The sequence below is a fragment of the Temnothorax americanus genome, unplaced genomic scaffold (assembly GCF_048541705.1).
Source record: "Temnothorax americanus isolate GAGA-0224 unplaced genomic scaffold, ASM4854170v1 Scaffold8, whole genome shotgun sequence".
Taxonomy (NCBI): domain Eukaryota; kingdom Metazoa; phylum Arthropoda; class Insecta; order Hymenoptera; family Formicidae; genus Temnothorax; species Temnothorax americanus.
Genome location: NW_027509802.1, coordinates 2,523,093 through 2,541,194, shown reverse-complemented (window position 1 = coordinate 2,541,194; position 18,102 = coordinate 2,523,093). Strand labels below are relative to the sequence as shown.

The 18,102-nt window shown below is 41.3% G+C and overlaps 1 protein-coding gene across 7 annotated transcripts in view; it reads right to left on the bottom strand.

Annotated features, from left to right (window-relative positions):
* Positions 1 to 1,026: 1,026 nt before the first annotated feature.
* Positions 1,027 to 18,102, bottom strand: part of Cut (homeobox protein, cut) — a 139,585-nt gene continuing 122,509 nt past the window's right edge. For 2 of the 7 annotated variants that reach the window (XM_077423734.1, XM_077423735.1), the window contains 4 exons: positions 9,340 to 9,688; positions 8,244 to 8,916; positions 7,889 to 8,162; positions 1,027 to 7,127 (listed from right to left, as the gene is read on the bottom strand). In XM_077423734.1, the coding sequence (XP_077279860.1) occupies positions 5,431 to 7,127; positions 7,889 to 8,162; positions 8,244 to 8,916; positions 9,340 to 9,688 (2,993 nt within the window). In that variant the 3' untranslated portion in view covers positions 1,027 to 5,430. The remainder of the gene's footprint in view (positions 7,128 to 7,888; positions 8,163 to 8,243; positions 8,917 to 9,339; positions 9,689 to 18,102) is intronic. The other 5 variants (XM_077423738.1, XM_077423736.1, XM_077423740.1 and 2 more) reach the window with 5 other exon arrangements.

Genomic DNA, 18,102 nt, shown 5'->3' with positions numbered 1-18,102 from the left:
AATTAAATGATATGTGAGAATCAGTGTACATACAAAAAATATAATTAATTAAAATTAATTATAATACTTTTTAATTTCTGTGCAGGTACAGCTAAAGGTGTACTTAGCGAGGGTACAACGACTGGTGAGTGAATTCATTTATTACATTTTTATATTAATCAATAACAATAACAATATCATCCGCCATTTTCACTGTGTTATTCTTTTATATATGTATAACTATTAAGAGCCGCGTTTTGATGATTGTATTCTCATTTACAATTTACATTTTTGCAAGTAAATAATAAAATTATTCATTCCATTTCTCGACAATACAAATTGCAATTTTATTTAAAGGGCTCTACAATACCGAGATCTTAGACGCGTACCTACTGCGGTTAACGAAAGTTTAATAAAGTACATTCTCTTGTGAATGTTTGTTTTGTGTGAATATATGTAATAAATATTTATACATATATAAAATATAGAATAGGAAGATTAAAATATCTTCTTATATATCATAAAGCGTACATAAAATTTATATTTGCAATCGAAGGTAAGTGATTGTGCTGGGAAATCACATGCTTATCTCCCCATCTGTAAGATGCCGCTGCAGCAAACGTTAATAAAAAAAAGTAAAAGTTTGTTTAACATTTCAAAATAATTCTGAGATAATATAATACAAATTTATTTTTTAATTTCTCTACAGTTTTGTTAAAAAATAGAACATCGTGTTTAATTATTTTCTTTATTTGCACGATAATGAGTATAATAAATTAGTGCATTAAATTAGTATAAAAACATTAAATCCAATTTTCGTTTTCTATTTTTTAATGTGCATATAATACGCGAGATCCATAAAAATAATATTTACAGTTTAATTAGTTAAAAAAAATTTTTTGTTATTCTAGCAATTTTATTTGTGTCAAAAGTTTAAAATTTATTAAGGTTATATTAAAGCAAGATCAATACGGTAAAAAAGGGAAAAGATGGGTGATTAATAATTTGCAGCGTAATATTTAATATACAGGCTTTTAATTTAGAAACTTTTTAAAGGAAACATTGATACGAATAATATAATTTTATGCGTATATACAATGAAGATAATCTTCCATTTATCTCGTGGTTGAATTGTATGTTATTGCATGTTTAACAACTACTCCGAGAATTTTAAACGGTAAGAATGCGTAAGATTCATCTAGGGAATCAGAATAACAAGAATAATTAGCGCAATAATACTTAAGACAGTTACTTGAAACATCAAGTCTTTCCAGTATTAAATTACAGAGAAAAACATGTAATAGATATATTGTGTAATAAACATATTATTTGAAAGAAAACAAAGATAAGCCATCATAGTTGCTTCTTCACGTTTTATATGCTACATAAAAGTAAAATATTATGAAATTCTGTCTTTCTGAAAATGAATTACTAAAAAATCTCTTTTTGCCTATAAAAGTAGTGATTATTAAACATGCACGTATCAAATTAATCAAGAAGATAAAGAGCTAAAATTTTGAAATTCGAAGAGAAGCATTTCAAAGTTAGAAATAAACCAAATAAGTTGTATAAGCAATAATTTATCCTGTCAATGTCTCCGAGGCGGTGATGATTGTTATTGTTATTGATATTTAGCAACAATTAGCCGCTTTAATGTTCAAATTCTCACGGAAGAGATGGATAATATAATTTAATATAATTTTTCGTAAAGTCGCATAAAGGAGATATTAAAGATCCTTATAAAGTTAAGATCGTCAATAAATCTCTCATATATATCTTCAATATTTTGTATACCTTATTTATTTCTTTTTTATCTTCGTATAATAATCGTAAACGTACAATTTAAAACAATAGTGCTCGTGTGTTTATGTAATGTACAGGATACTCTTTAAAGCTATAATACAGTTCGAAATAAAATACAAATCAATAGACTATTACTTTAGGTAAACCTTCTTGTTTTTTTTTTTTAATACATTATTTTCACTACTGGATGACAGTGTCCTTCGTGGTTCGTTTACTCTTCTTTTTTTTTCTTTTTTTTGATCGTATGCCCGCGCGCGTGCGGTTTCGGTACACGCGCGCGTCTCTCATCCCTCGCGCGTCCTGATGGGGGGGGGGGGCCTCAACAGCTTTTAAATGTCTATCTACAGTTACCTTTTGTTGTAAAATATTATTAGGTTTTACGATATGATTTCCCTCCTTCCCGCCGTTGTCGATAACGCTAACGCATCCGCACGCAATTATGCACTTGTGTATTCGTTACGTTATATTACATGTCCGCCGTACACCATAGACGGTCGTCGATCTTTGCTCTCGACATAAAAGCTGTACTGTTTAAATAATTAAAGCTATCGGCTATCTACCGGCTATCCTGTATCTACAAAGAATCTATGCGTTTTACACTTGTCCGCCGCGAACGAAGAACAGGGAAACAATCATAATGTATAACATATATAATAAATCGTAAGGCGCCTATCCGTCGAGCTTCGGCCGCGAATGCGGCCTAAAATCCGATCGTCTCATCGACACGAGTCGCATTATTGTTGTACCTGTAATAAATCCTATAAGAAAACGAGCTCGCGCGTTCGACTCCTCCGTCGTGAGAATCGACGATTATCTACGGATTCGCGATTGGCGGATGCCGCGTCAGTCGTACAGTTAACCCAAGTTGACAAATCGTATAAGGATGAATATTAGACTAATGCTCGAGCGAAATAATTTAGTTTGGTATTCGAAGATGTGAGATCGCACGTTTGTTCTTTTTCTCCCTGCTTCGTCGTAACCTGCTCGCATCCGGAGCTTTTACTACCGTAGCCCAATCGATGTATTATTCGATAATAGACTTATAGACGATCGATGAAATACGGATGTCTTTGTCGTGATCTCGTCTGCCACGATCGTTCATATTCTCGTTGATCGTCAGGCTACTCGGTAAGACTCAGGATCACTCGTCGACAGGCGGAATCAGCGTCATTAAGTTACGAGATGTAATCGCATGAGTATAGCAATATGTACATTCGATAATCCAGTCACATCGACTTCCGTTGTGACAATTCATGAAAAACTTTAAAAAGAATCGAGAATCAAGGTTGGGGAATGGGGGAAAAACAGAATCAATCGATCACTGGTCTCTCGCGTTTAGCAATGCCCTTATAAAGCGATCGTCTCGCACGAATTCCTTGCGTCTCTGCCTCGTGCCATGCAATATCATTCACGTTTGTTTCCTTTTTTTTATATTTTAAATTGCGGACTAGAATTTAATTGAAGATTAAAATTTATTCTGGTAAATACTATAGTTTGATTCGTAATAATTCGAGGACTGTCTCTCTTTCTCTCTCTTACGAAGTTCATCACGCACGCACATGTTCAATCATTCGTTCACTCGTCCTTTCGCTCTTAATGTCTCGCTGAATCGCCTCGAAGTATCTTCTATTCTTCTGCGCATTTTTCCCTCCCTCTAGGCATCGATTAATTTACGGCAAATTCTCATAATTACGTGTTCTCCTTTTGCGCCGCTTATAATAAACCGAACGCTACATTTTCACGGATCGCGACGAGCGGTCATTGAAACACATGGCTCAATTCTCTTTCTTCTCTTATCTCATCGTTCGTCACTGATTACGCAACTTCATCTTTACGGTGTGCAATACCGTCCGCGAACAAGTGAAAATTCAGCGTGCAGTCGCTCAATGTGTACCGCTGTTAGTCTGCGCGTGGATATATTCGTACGCTATTAGATAGTTAAGTGTGGTAAGTAAGTAAATATACAAGATCGTATTGTGTTTATATACGTGCGTGTACCTGTATGTGTATATGTATGTGTGTATGTATGCATGTATATGTAGTTCTTTGTTTTCGTATTCCGAAGTTTCTTCCATTCTTTTTCTTTGTACAGAGATATTTACATATGCTAAAAATCGCACGATAAATTCGCGCAATCTCTCGCCTCGTTCTGTGAAATTGGCGTGCCTGTTCGTCTTTTGCTCGCACGCGCTCTGTCTCTTTATGCATCATCGCAATATAAGCTCTATCACATTGGCTTTACAAGCCACATTGTTGTCACGACAATGATTCTAATAATAATAAAGTAATAATGATTATTGATATAATAATGAGAATAATAATAGTAATGGATAACATAAGCCTAATAATACAATAATATAAATATAATACAATAATAATCAAAAGAATATTAAATAATAATCGTCAAAGATATTCATCACCAATTATTTTAGCGCAGCTAATAGTTTCCAACAAATAGAAAAAGGAAGTTTAAATAATCATCTCGTGGAACGAATAAATTTACTTCTTTTTTGGTATTTTACATTCCGCAACGCCGTTCAACATATCAACGTAAAAATAGTAATCGATGACAGTGCTCTTGTCAACTGAGATTATTCAATAATGATAATTATAATTATTTAATAATAATATTAATAATTTGTAATTATATATAATAGCAGTGATAATAATAACATTGGTAACGGTCTTAAGTGATCATTCTCCTCGCAGTTTTATAAATAGACGGGTAAGCAAAAGGTAGGAAAAGAGAGAGAGGAAAACGTCGAGTCTTAACCGAAAGAGATAAAAAGGTACGTAACTGGAGATAGAGAGAGGAGTATACAACATTAACAGCTTAATCGCTATGGGGGATATAGGGAGGCGAGTATAAACAATAACATGAATCACAATTATGCAATAATTATTAATCGGCCGTTCCGTCGCGCGTAATTTTCGTTTAAAAATTAATAATAATTCGATCTAACAATTAGTTACTGGGAGATTGCACTGTAGCGAACCCGGACCACCTCCGTTTTCCGTGCATTATCTAGTCCGCTCCTAGTCTCTCCCCTCCTCTGGAATGATACCCCATCGATCATCCATCATCGGGAGGGGGAGTGTCATCCAAAAGCGAAAGCGGCCGAGTTCTCTCGAATTTCGAGCGAATTGCAACGAGAGCCCGTCGTCCTTCCACAGCCGGCCTCGTTGTACTTCACAGTTCCTCTAAATGATACGATCTCGCCATTGGCCCGCGCGCACCGACACTGATCTCGTAACACTTGCCGCATAGAAAATGTCAATGTGAGTCCTTTTGATTGAGCTCCGTTCAGTTTTGATCGTTTTGTTCTCCTGGCGCTGGTCCGTCGACCAAGATATCCTCTTGTTTCCTCTCCGATGACACCTTCCTAGATTCTTTGCGTTCGCCTCACTATGATAATGCCCTCGTGGTAGGCAGGACTCGCACGATCGAGTCCTATAGCTGGTTTCTCATTTAAAACTTAACTAGATCGGTGATCCTTGCGGAACGTCTTTTCTTACAAAGCGTTTTGGCATATCTCAACAATACGACCCTGGAAACACGTTGGACATTCCGCTCGAGTTTCGACTCTGTCCGAAGAAAAAACATCGAGCTCGCGCGTAATCCCATGGAATTTTGTGCCTCGAATTGTCCTAGTAATCCCACGTTTCCTCTGGTTCGTGTTTCACCACGTCCTTCGGACTTTCTTCCGTGGACTGTTGCGTCTGTTGCGCCGACGGCGGTCTGAGCGACGTCGTTGGACTGTTCTGACCAGACTTTGGACTAGGAAGCGGGCTATCCCGATCGGCCCCATTGTTGCCCGACACGGAAGAGACATCGCTCTGAGCATCCTCTTCGTATCGATCCTGCACTGGTGTCGGCTCGACTCTTATAGTTTCCTCGGCCTCTCTCTTTACACCGTAATCGTCCGTCTGCATCACGCAAACGCCATTGATGATAACTTCGTCGCCCGTTCTCGTTGGTTCTTGCCACTCTGGATTCACCCATTGTGGTGCCGCGGGTTTTCTTCTATTGGACCTGGCCGTCGTGGGTGCCGTCGGTGTTTCTGTGGGTTCCCTCTTTATACTGCTGGCCGAACCTTCCGAATCTTCGCTACCTAGATTACTCATCGCGTCCTCGACGTCCTCGTCTTCGAATTCTTGATTGGGCTCTCGCTTCAGGGCATTCATGGAGAGGTCAAGACCGGAGCATTGTTCCTTCAGTGCATTACCTACCAGGGCCGCCAGGTTAGGATTAAAGTACGGAGAGTAAGGTAAAGGTACATTTCCTAAACCCAGTCTCTCCTTTTGAATCTCCAACAGCCTTTGGTTCAATAACAATCTGAATTGAACAGGGTCGAACGGTTGGCCGGGTTCTCGTGGCGATTGCGGCTCCGGTTGGCCGTGCGGCGTCTGTTGCTTCAGTCTCATTCGATGATTGTGAAACCAGTTCGTTATCGTCCTCGAGGACAGGGCGAGTTCACCGGCAAGGAATTCGATGGTGGCCACATTGGGATACGGATCCAAGGCAAAGGCGAGTCTGAGGGCTTCCTTCTGTTCTTCCGAAAAAAGAACGCGCTGCTTCTTCCCGGTAGTGGGTCCCGGACCAGGTGATGCCGCGTGGTAGAACTCGGCCGTATCGTTACTCGAAGTGTCGGAGCTGTTGTCGTGACCGGGACCGCTGCTACGTCGTCTCTTGTTCGCCTCTCGTCGTTCGTTCTTCAACGCCTGCAGTCGATCGACGTTGTGTGCGTCTGACAGCCAAAGTTGCATCCTAATAAAAGGCTCACGGCCTTTTATACTGAGCATATGCCATGGTTTCGGTTTGCTCAGCAGCTCACTGACGGAGCCCTGCGACAGACCGAGAACTGCTTCACCGAAGATCTTTTGGCCGATGTTGTTAGCCAGTAACGCTTCCTTGATCTTCGTTGTGATTGTCTGTGTGTCGAGATCCTGCGTAAGGGCGGCCATCTCGTATACGCTTGGTGAAATGTGCGGATGAAGACTTCGAAGTGGCGACGGTGCCATTTGATGATGCGGCGAGTGTAGTGACATTTGTTGCTGCTGCTGCTGTTGTTTCTTTTGGAGTTCTTGCATGCTGAGCTGAGTATGAGGATGATGAGGTCCGGGCGGGGTCAACATCATCGGTGGTGGTGGCTGAGGATGCTGCGGATGCTGCGGATGCTGAGGACTTTGTTGTGGTGGGCCGAGCTGCATCTGACTCTCCTGCTGATGCTGTTGCGCCGCTGCTTGCGCAGCTGCTTGAGCGGCGGCCTGCGCCTTCGCTGCGTTCTGAAGCTGTTCTTGGACGAGTTTCGTTGGCGGCATAGGTTTCATAGGTGTTCCACAAGCTGTAACAATAAGAAATTCGATCAAGAAAATTCAGGAGTTTTAAACGAAATTTGATAGTCCGAAAGCTCGTCTCCTACGGACGTCAAACAATGCAAGTCTTTGTCCATTTATTTCTATCAAAGATCATATCAATACAATTTTCAACTTATTCTGCAATAAAGTAAAGAAGTTGCATATATTGTAAGGTCTTTGATAAAGTATTAGAGTGATATGTAAGGAAGAGCCGATTGTTTCAATGAGTCTCGAAGTTTAGTTTATAATATTTAATTGAAGGATGAGAAATTGAGTTATAGTTCAACTTGGCGTGCACATTCGTTACAAAATTCATTTATGTCCCTTCGTACCGGTTACACTAACACACACTAACATCACTAACACAGAAATTCACGATTCGCGATACCGCAGTCTCAACCAAACTAACGGCTACCGTGTCTCACTATCCAGTGAGCACCTGACAAAGGCTCCGTTACGAGTGATTCCGGAGCACGTTACCGTAAAAAATAAACTCGTTGAAAAATCAGAGACAAACGGTAGTGGGGTAGTGCATTACTGCTTACTGGAGTAAACGGAATACAATAAACATTTGCTCCGTTTTCAATCGACGAAGGAATCTTACAATATGTTGCAAAGATGTCATGCTTGTTTAAAGTTGTTTTTTTTTGTCGTAACAAAATACACGTTATCGTGACGTCGTGTTCGTCAGACATATCAGAGCTCCCGAACTACATTGATAATAAAGTAACAAAACATCTATATTGACCTGAGTTAAACTTACGAGGCAGGCCGCCGTAGCCGCCGGTCCTCATTAGCTTCTCCGGTGCGATCTTGTACTGGCTGGCGACGAGCTTGTGCACCGCGTTGTCATCTTCGAGGAACATCTTCATCCGGATAAAGGGCTCACGACCCTTTTGGGTCAGCATGTGCCATGGTTTTGGACGCGCGAGGAGGTCTGACACTGATCCCTGAGATAGACCCAATACTGATTCGCCGAATAGCCGCTGTGAAATCGAATACTGAGACAGCTGTTCCTTCACCTGTGGATTAGAAACAAAATTAGATATATGTAACACAAACAATAAATTGACGCTTGGTATGATTACTTGAATCACGCTTACAATCGCGCTTACCCTCTTTACAATATCTTCCGTGTTAAGATTATTGTACAGGTCGAACTGCTGCTGGGTAATCGGAGGAAGCACGGCTTTCAGTGGTCTTTGATTGGCCGAATGATGAGTTGGGGTGGACGGTTGACTTATCAGACTGTTCGTGATAGAGGCCATTCTCTGAAGAGGGCTGGCTGCCGCTGCACTAGAGAATTCCTCGTTGGGTGTCATCGCGGGGGGAAGTATGGAATTGCCAAGGGGTGAACTCGCGCTGGAACCGCCGGGCGTTGATTGAGGACCCGTCGATTCCTGCTTCGGCCTCACTAAAGAGAATGCACTTCCGGCGTGTCTCATCGCCTCTTCCATCTTCTCTTTTTCTTCTTCCGACACACCGTTTATCATTTTATTGCGCGGATCCACTTTGCCTAAACTCAAGTCCTGAACACCGCCGCCGCCATTCGCGGCTAAGTGGTGTTGTTGAAGAGCTTGCTGTTGAAGTGCCAGCAAACCTGGTAGTCCAGGCAATCCCGGCAATCCGGCCATCGAGGGATTCTGACCTGGTGCGGCATTCAATTTTTGGAGCTCACGGTGATAAGCATCCAATGCTAGTCGAATGTCTTCCTGGGTGCGCTCGATGCCTTGAAGACCGCCCTGGGTACCACTGAAAAAATGCGGAAAGATCGCGCTACGGTCAATCGAGGTCGTGTGCTGTCCTCAATAATGATCAATCGCGGTAAACGCAATCGTACATAAATATTGTACGATACATCCATCAACTTTAAATTACATGTAGCACAGAAAAATCTTTTTTTTTTCCCAATTACAATCGAGATACATGTAGGTCATATTCTATTACATGGAGTATTTTTATTCGAGTTAGGTAGAGACATAGAAATTTGCACCACTCAAATAAGGTTTTCTTATCACGAAATAGCGATTTGCTCTTGACATTTCGTGCCACAATGTCCGAGTAAGTATAAGACATTAATTCGGTCGTGTGTGTCATGCGTTTAGTCATCATCGTGCATCGGAAGAGATTGTGTGTCATTTGGGTGAATTGCGATATAAACGTCGGCAAGCAAATCCATGTCATTAATCGTGATCTTACCTAGGGAACTCTCGCGGACGAAGATTTTCCACTCTCGTGCCCATCAGCTTGGCCAATTCTTCTTGGTAAATCCTTACCACCTTCTCCTGGGGAATGTCGTCGTTTTCGTACTTCTTCAGTCTCCTATTTTGGCTGTCCAATCTGTCTTTGTTGAACGGACTCGGGCAACCGAGTCTACTCGGACTCTTGCTGTCAGCGTCGTTCGATACCTCGTGCTCACCTCGCATTTGCATATGGCCCGATTCCGAGAGAATATGTGCCAATCTTTCGTCATTCATTTCCTGTGGACCACCATCCTGTGGTCCACGTGCGAATGCTGGCATTCCTTGCTCCTTGCCTGAAACATACTCTACGGGTGAGGCACAACTTGTGGTGTATTCTTACTCAGTTTGGTTGATCTTAAGAAATATATAATTAGATACACATAAAAATAAACTTAAAGTGAAAAACACAAATAATTCGCGACGCGTTGTTTGACTGACTTTTGAGTGATAGCAGTGCTATTTGCTATTTTCGCACATTTTCTTCTGTTGAGATCATTCTATATCTCAAGAGAGAGAGAGAAAGAGAGAAATGATGTTCTTTATTTAATACCATATAACGTGATATTTATATATTGTTGTAAAATCTCAAATTGATTTTACAAACCACATTCATTTTTTTAACGAAGAATGGTTATTCGAAAATATAGTAATCTATTTAATAATGAGTCATATTTGGAGGATGATTTTATGTTCCTAAGTAATTAATAACGCGCGCAATCGATAACTGCGTGCTGAACCCGAAGGCGAAGTATACTCAACGACGATAATTAAAATATCCTCTTCTGAACTCTCTCCCTTGTGGTCTTCCCCCTGCACGTCGGTAGGAGTGTAGTCCCTCCTACGTGTTTCCCGTCTAATTGACCAATCAACTGCAAGATTCAGATGAACGAACCACCGATCGTGTCTTTGATTGCTCTCACGAGCATCGCACGCGAATCGGCGAGAGAAAGTGGCTTGACACACGACGTAAGAAGGCCGTACGTATTTTGACGGGTATAGAAGAAATAATCTTCGGGTGATTTGTCCATCAAGATATGATGTTCCTTACACTTAAACGTGCGTTCGTGGAATCTACTGTATTTCCACGATTGCGAATGCAGTGAACGATTCTTACCCAGACGCGATTCGAGAGCTACGTTTTGTATCATTATCTTGTATCATTTGTGTTATGTAGATATGATTACTTCTAATGCCATGAGCAATCGCAACGTCCGCGGCGAGTGCCGCATTAAGAAGAAGAATAAAATCTCTTTTTTATCGCTTCTGTGTATTAGAGTATCGTATAGCATGCATCCTCCACGGGAAATTCCCTTGCGATAATCCGTGTAAGTCGCATTCCATCTTATTATACGCTCTAACGCTGATAGATAAGTATACCTGTGTCAGAAGAAATCGACAGACTTGCCGATTAAGATAACGATAGCGAAATGTCCGTGCGATTGACAACCAGGTGGGTGGTTCGAAATATTCAAGTGAAATCAGGAAAAGAGAGAACAATGACGTATATGCATATCCGCGCGATCGCGCATTGTCGCAACGTTTGAATTCCTGCCAACAAACTCGTGCTTGCGTGATTATGATTCTGCTCTCTTCATGCGCCTATAGATATACATATAGAACTAACAAAAGTTCCTTCATAGATCTATACAACAGATTCTGGATCTGTTAGGATCAGATGCTATTAATGAAGTATTTATAAAGTGAGAAATTGGTAGATACCGCGATGACCGACATAAAATAATCTTGGCAAACGTAATTGGAAATGTGTCAGAAGGATTGCTCATGGACAAATGTTATAAATTTTTATCATATTATAAATATGCATTGTTATATCACTGGTAATTTTATCACTGAATTCGGAGAAGCATATATGTAACGATTACGTTACATATATGTAATGATGTTTGCGGGTATACCGAGATAAAAGAAATGAGGTCACTATTACATACATCTTTTCTTTGGGTAGACCATCTGCGATCCCGAAATCAACGTCATCATTATCGAACGGTATATATATCCTTTGAATTGCGTAATGGCAATATTTTAAGGAATCACGTTACGTGGCCTTGATTAATCCTAAAGGTTGAAATAGACAAATTTTATCGCCGATAGTTCACGATAGTTGCTGTATCTAACGTGCCTAATAACAATCTTATTTATTGAAGATAATTAATTTTGATATATAACATTTGAATTTTCCGCTCTGTACCATTATCGTGCAAACCAAATGCTGCCAACGACAACGTAGTTCAGTCTTGTTAGAAACTGACGGTGAGAGATGAGTTACTTGCGTCACTATAACATCTTCCTTTCTGCGGGTACTTCGGCATCACATGGGAAACCTTACGCGCATCGTGTACGGAATCGTGTGCGCTAGTTGATTATTACATTCGAGAACCAACATTCTCCCGCGCAACTTTCTCATAGAAAATTTAGAATATAAGTAGTCGAGCAACAAATATTATCGGACGAACGCGATCGTGGACGATACCTTACGGCGCGTGCAAACATACAACGACAGCGAGCGCAATTCTTTACTTGTCGCGCATGTATCCGCAGACACTCTCATCAGTCCGGATACAATGAACGGTATCGCCGCAATTTCTCAATGTTTCTCTGAATTAAAAGGTATTTTTTCACAGGTTTACTTAATCGCGAATCAACTTGTGCTACTTTTTAGGCGCTCGCAGCGTTGATTTGAGCGTTCCGCGGCAAGTATGCGCGTGTAGCATGTGTATTGTAGGTGTCGGTAAATTTTGATGAAATTAAATTTAGTAATAGTATTTCTTCAAATTATGAAAGATGTTACATTATGGCGGGAAAGGCGTTAAAATCAGACGTTACTCCGAAAAATATCGCGTGAGTACATTGTATAATTCTCAACAGTTGGATGATAAAAGATTTTCATCTCATCGCTACTTCGATCGCTCACACATGCGTTAATTTCTCACGGCTTGAAAAATCTCAATGGCGGGATAAAGTCGCTTGGAAAATGGCCCGGTTGCTAACGCAATGTCGCGGCATGTCCCGCATTGTTACAAGCTTTGCGCACTAAATCCATACTTTTCTCAGCGATTGCACACCCGCCGCTGGCACCTTCGTCTCACCTGCGGATGGCGAAACGTCACGGTCGACGTGCGTCCCGATCGCGTCGCGGCATCAAAGACCGGTTACGGAGAATCGACGAAAGAGAGAACAATCGCGTCCGTTCGCAGTACACAATGGGCGCGACGACGACGCGCGAAGGAAATGTTCGCGTACGCGTACGCGTGCTCGTGCGTGTTTCACCGGAAAGGAAACCGTACCGCCGGCAATTATATTCGCGCCGTAAAATTGTCTCGACGCATGCACGTGCACGCGACGCGACCCGCGCACACACAAGCGCGCACGCGGCGCGAAATAAGAGAGAAACGTCGACAATGGATTCTGATTACAAAATCTGGAACGATTTCGTGGGAGCTCGCCGGTAACAGTGACTTAAGAAACTCACCCGATTGTTGCGGGAGCGAATATGCGAGTTACGGGTTACGATGCTTCCGAACGCTACGCGTCGCGATTCGCGATCGCACGCGGGGATTTGTGGAGAACGCGCGTGCATGCGCCGCGTATGGAAATCGAGACACGCGACGATCCTCGCGTCAGCTAGACTTCTTCGTAAAATTGGCACGTTTACACGGTGAAAATTGAGAACGTTGCATATATACTGTTATATGATATTTAAGTAACATCGTCGAGGTAAAAATACATTCAATAATTTCAATAAGTTCAATTAGCTCGATGCTCATTAAAAAGGAATGAATAGTTCGTGAGTCGTCCGCGATATGTTAATTTGCCGAGCGGTCAGTACTTCACAATGAACGTGTTCACCGTGATATCATTTCAGAGATAAACAGAACAAGTATATACCATATATTTGTTCGCATCTTCCCGTGCGCGTCCCAATCATCTTGTGCACTGCATCTAAATGTTCTTAAATACCTGGCAGAATGTCGATTGAGCAACTATTGAGTAATTTAACTAGCGACACGGCGAAATTCTCAAGACATAAAATAAGTAACGAAATGCGATGCTGCGTAGGCAGCCCCTTCAAGTACCAAGTTCAAAGAATCTATCCCGAGGGGAATCTAAATACTATCGGCGAACTTACGATCACATTCACACGGAATTCTCGTTTGCATCATCGTTAAGAACGAAGGCGCGTTTGCATCCGAAAATCCTGATGGGGGATCGTGTGCGCATAACGTATTTTGCCGCGGCGAGGCGTCAAGATGTGGAAGGATACGAGCGGTGCATAAGATCCGATAAAATCGGCGCGCAAGGTGGAGCTAATGAACGAAACTTGTTCGCGCGGGATACAGTTGGAAGCGTTGCGTTCTGCAGCCGTTCGCGTGCACCTGTGCGCGCACCTGTATACAAGAAGTATTTTCCTCGTTTCTTTTGTGGGTGGAAGCCTGTTGTTGCGTATAACAGTTTGTTTAACTGATGGTGAGATATACGATGTCCGCGAGGCATCATCACGTCGGTTCCTTCTCCGAACAGTTAAAGAATAATCGGGCGCGCGCGTTTGTGGTCAAAGAACCGTTCCGACTTTAAATCGTATCAGTTCCGAACTCGGAGATCGCCAGTGATTCAAAACAAATTAATTTTTATATTTATTTTTATTTAGTATAGACACTTGAATGTCTCTGGTACCTGACTTATAAAAAATATAAAAAAAATCATAAGAGAAAATCCTGCGACACTATAATTTCAAGTACGTATGTAATTCATATATAATACACAGACTTATGATCATGAATAACGACTTTTTCACTATAGTAAGTATCAATTCGACTAATTCAGTCTGTACATGTTTAGATACATATAAAAATATAATTTATAATTATATGATTTAAAAAGTTGCCTGAAAAAGCTTCATGTATCTTCGTAAATAATATAAGTAATTTTTTTATAAAGACTATAATATAAAGATCTAACGAACAGCAGAGAGTCAGATGACCTCTGTGAGTCGCGTAATTTTTATTTAGTGTGTATGTGAGTATATATGTAGTTCTGATATTGCCACGCGTAAATATTACATGAGTTTTGAAATCGCTGTCGCACTTCGATAATGTTATCTCTCTTTTGGATCGGGTCAACGTACGCAGATGAGATACTTTTATAATCGCGATCGTTGGGTGAACGCTTTTCTGAGTTCGGTATTATTCTCTATGTATATTTTGAGTTAGTCGAGCTTCTTTTTAAACATCGCTAATTATAAAATGGAAACAACGAAAAATCTGCTTCTCCATAAAGCGCGATAATTACATCAGTTATAAAAGCACGGACATCTTGTCGCTCATGAAAATCATAGTTATACGACTGTGAAGATGGCTCGTAACGTTTTTTACTGCGATTACAAATCATCGCAACCATGATTTTCGCCTATAACAGTCGTCACGCCGCGAAAAGTCTCCGGTGAGATCGCGCGTGCGCAACGTGCGCACACACCACTGCAGGAAACAAAATCTTGCAATAAACTGACTTGGAGCTAGACCAACTATGTTTATTACGGTAATCTCGCTATGCGTTGTTCTTGGTTGCGCGTTTAGATCAATTGTGTTGTAGCGCTCCGCGCGAGCAATAATATATTGCTCAGACGTGCCGTGCTGAATAGTGGGCCAAGATCCAGATACGTTTGTCGTGGGATTAGTAGTTTCCACGAACGCGCGATTTTTGTGGCTTACCTTAAGCAACTGACTAAAAGATATCTGTGTTTATGTTAGTCGTGATTTAGGCCATCGAAATCCCGAGGACTCGAGGCAACATTAACTAGATTAAATCATCTCACCCTAAACTACACGCGAATAAATTCATTGTCAGCGCTATAGTAGCCTCGATGCGAGTAAATTTTCGTTAAAATTGCAGCATTCATAAATAAGTATTAGTGTAAAGATTAACGAATATCGCGTGAAGCAGACTATAGAGACTATAGAGCTTTTTATTTGATACGCGCGATTATGTGCACGATTTACGTGATATCGAAGCATATACTTTGAGTGTGTGAATATGTGTGTGTGTGTGTGTGTGTGTGTGTGTGTGTGTGTGTGTGTGTGTGTGTGTGTGTGTGTGTGTGTGTGTGTGTGTGTGTGTGTGTGTGTGTGTGTGTGTGTGTGTGTGTGTGTGTGTGTGTGTGTGTGTGTGTGTGTGTGTGTGTGTGTGTGTGTGTGTGTGTGTGTGTGGGTGTGGGTGTGGGTGTGTGTGTGTGTGTGTGTGTGTGTTTGCGCGTGCGCGTGCGCGTGCGCGTGCGTGCGTGCGTGCGTGCGTGTGTGTGTGTGTGTGTGTGTGTGTGTGTGTGTGTGTGTGTGTGTGTGTGTGTGTGTGTGTGTGTGTGTGTGTGTGTGTGTGTGTGTGTGTGTGTGTTTGCGCGTGCGCGTGCGCGTGCGCGTGCGTGCGTGCGTGCGTGCGTGCGTGCGTGCGTGTGTGTGTGTGTGTGTGTGTGTGTGTGTGTGTGTGTGTGTGTGTGTGTGTGTGTGTGTGTGTGTGTGTGTGTGTGTGTGTGTGTGTGTGTGTGTGTGTGTGTGTGTGTGTGTGTGTGTGTGTGTGTGTGTGTGTGTGTGTGTGTGTGTGTAGGTGTGTGTGTGTGTGTGTGTGTGTGTGTGTGTGTGTGTGTGTGTGTGTGTGTGTGTGTGTGTGTGTGTGTGTGTGTGTGTGTGTGATATTTATAACGAAAATCGTGAACTAATACAAAATTATTTCGACTCGAAATCAATAGCACATTATACATATAATGGTAATGATTTTCAAACGTACGAATGATATAAATAAGGTGACCGCAAAGTCGATTCACAAATCACAATAAAGCTTTCAGCGACAGATTGGAGTTCCGCCGCCTGTGCTTGTCTATGTAGCCCGTGATGAGTCGTTAGATCAGGTATTTAGCCCGACGTAAACTTATCTTAACCGACACCTCCACCAAAGCTAGGCGGCGCCTTTCAGGCTTTATAAAGCCACTGATTTTTGCCCATAAATCACGCCTGATTATAGAAGTTTCGGATATTACTCCAAGTATATTTATGCTATTGAACCGCGGTGGATTCTCGTTACGATCACAAAGAGCTTATGACCATGATTCATACGAACAAACGGCCGCGGTGAATGATTAATTTGACGACTAAAGAAACGTATTGCTGATGGTGTGCTACATTTTTAATACAGATTTTAAATATTCAACTGACCATAACTATTTTTAGATCTAAATGAACTTGATTCATATAGCATCTATAAATTATTTTATGCAGTAACATGATATGCCTTAGTTGTTTAATACACTAACGGACTATATATATATATAAATGCGGCTTAATTTAGAACTGAAATAAAATCCTGAAGTGGTACAATGTGGAAAAGAAATTGCATTTAAAATACGATTAACAATTACCACCGACGTTTCTTGTTACGATCTCTTCCCTTCGACGGCTTACTTGACTAATTTCGACGATCGTATTAGCGGTGGTTCTTGCAATTCTGATTTACTACCGTGCTCACGCCACGGGATAATACACGCACACGTCCCTGTAATTTTACGGCCGACGCATCGAGAAATGTTACGATCCCCTAAGTTTTTGTCACGGGTTTTCCTAATGCCACCCTACGGCCGCCCTAACCCTTTATTCCAGTTGCCGTTCCGTCCCTCCTTCTCTCGCGTGCACTCCGTCCTATCCGCTGTAATGTCCCGTGATTGTTGTTACCAGAGATCCGACGGAAACCGACAATCCATTGATGCGGGACGCATGTCGTGCTCCGGCTGAATTTTATACACGTTTTATTTCGTCACCGGACGTGAAGGGAAAATGATGGCATTGAGTCAACATCCTCTGCGCGATTGATATTAATATTTACAAAAAAGCGGAAGGGACCGCACGGTCGCGTATCGCGAGTTTGTAACGCACGTCGCTATCGCGAGAGAATATTGTGAATAAAGTGCGTAAAGAAAAAAATTTATTACGATATTACACTCTTATACTTGCCAAACATAACTCTATTATCACCCAGGATAGAATGTATTTTTCTAATTGTTATATGAGTATATTGGAGAATGTTCATAGCGATGCTAAGATAAAATATCATTTATTCGCAATAATCTAGCAAGTGTGCAGCAAACCGAAAAGTGTAAATTGCCCTCCGCGATAAGTATAGACTGACGCGTTTAGGATTTCTATGTTCTCCACTGGATCTTCCTTTCTTCTCCCGTCTCTTCCCTTTCTACACACCCTTTATACATCTCACTCCTACCCAGTGCTCATCCGGGACTTCCTATTCCCAGGAGCTATTAGTCTAAACAATATGGCTGCCAAACGCAGCATACAATCGATAGCGGGCAAGGTATGCCAACGAGTTGCGTAATTTAATTAAGACTATAGTTGTTCAAGTCTAGATACGGCGTTTTTTGCATCAGATATTGAGTACAATGTGACTTCAATAACAACACGATATGGCGATGTAACGAAGTACTTTTTATCTCACAATTACACATAAATAAACCTATTACAGCTAGCTAATTCTATTCGTGTATAATATTTTATAATTATTACAGCTTTCTGCAAAATCATAGAATATTTGCTACAATCGACTTTTATCGATGACTTGCAGAATTTATCGGTCTCATTCTTCTAACCATAGTAAAAGCTCACGATGTCACCAACGCATACTTAACTCGCTAATGATACTTCGCGTGTGC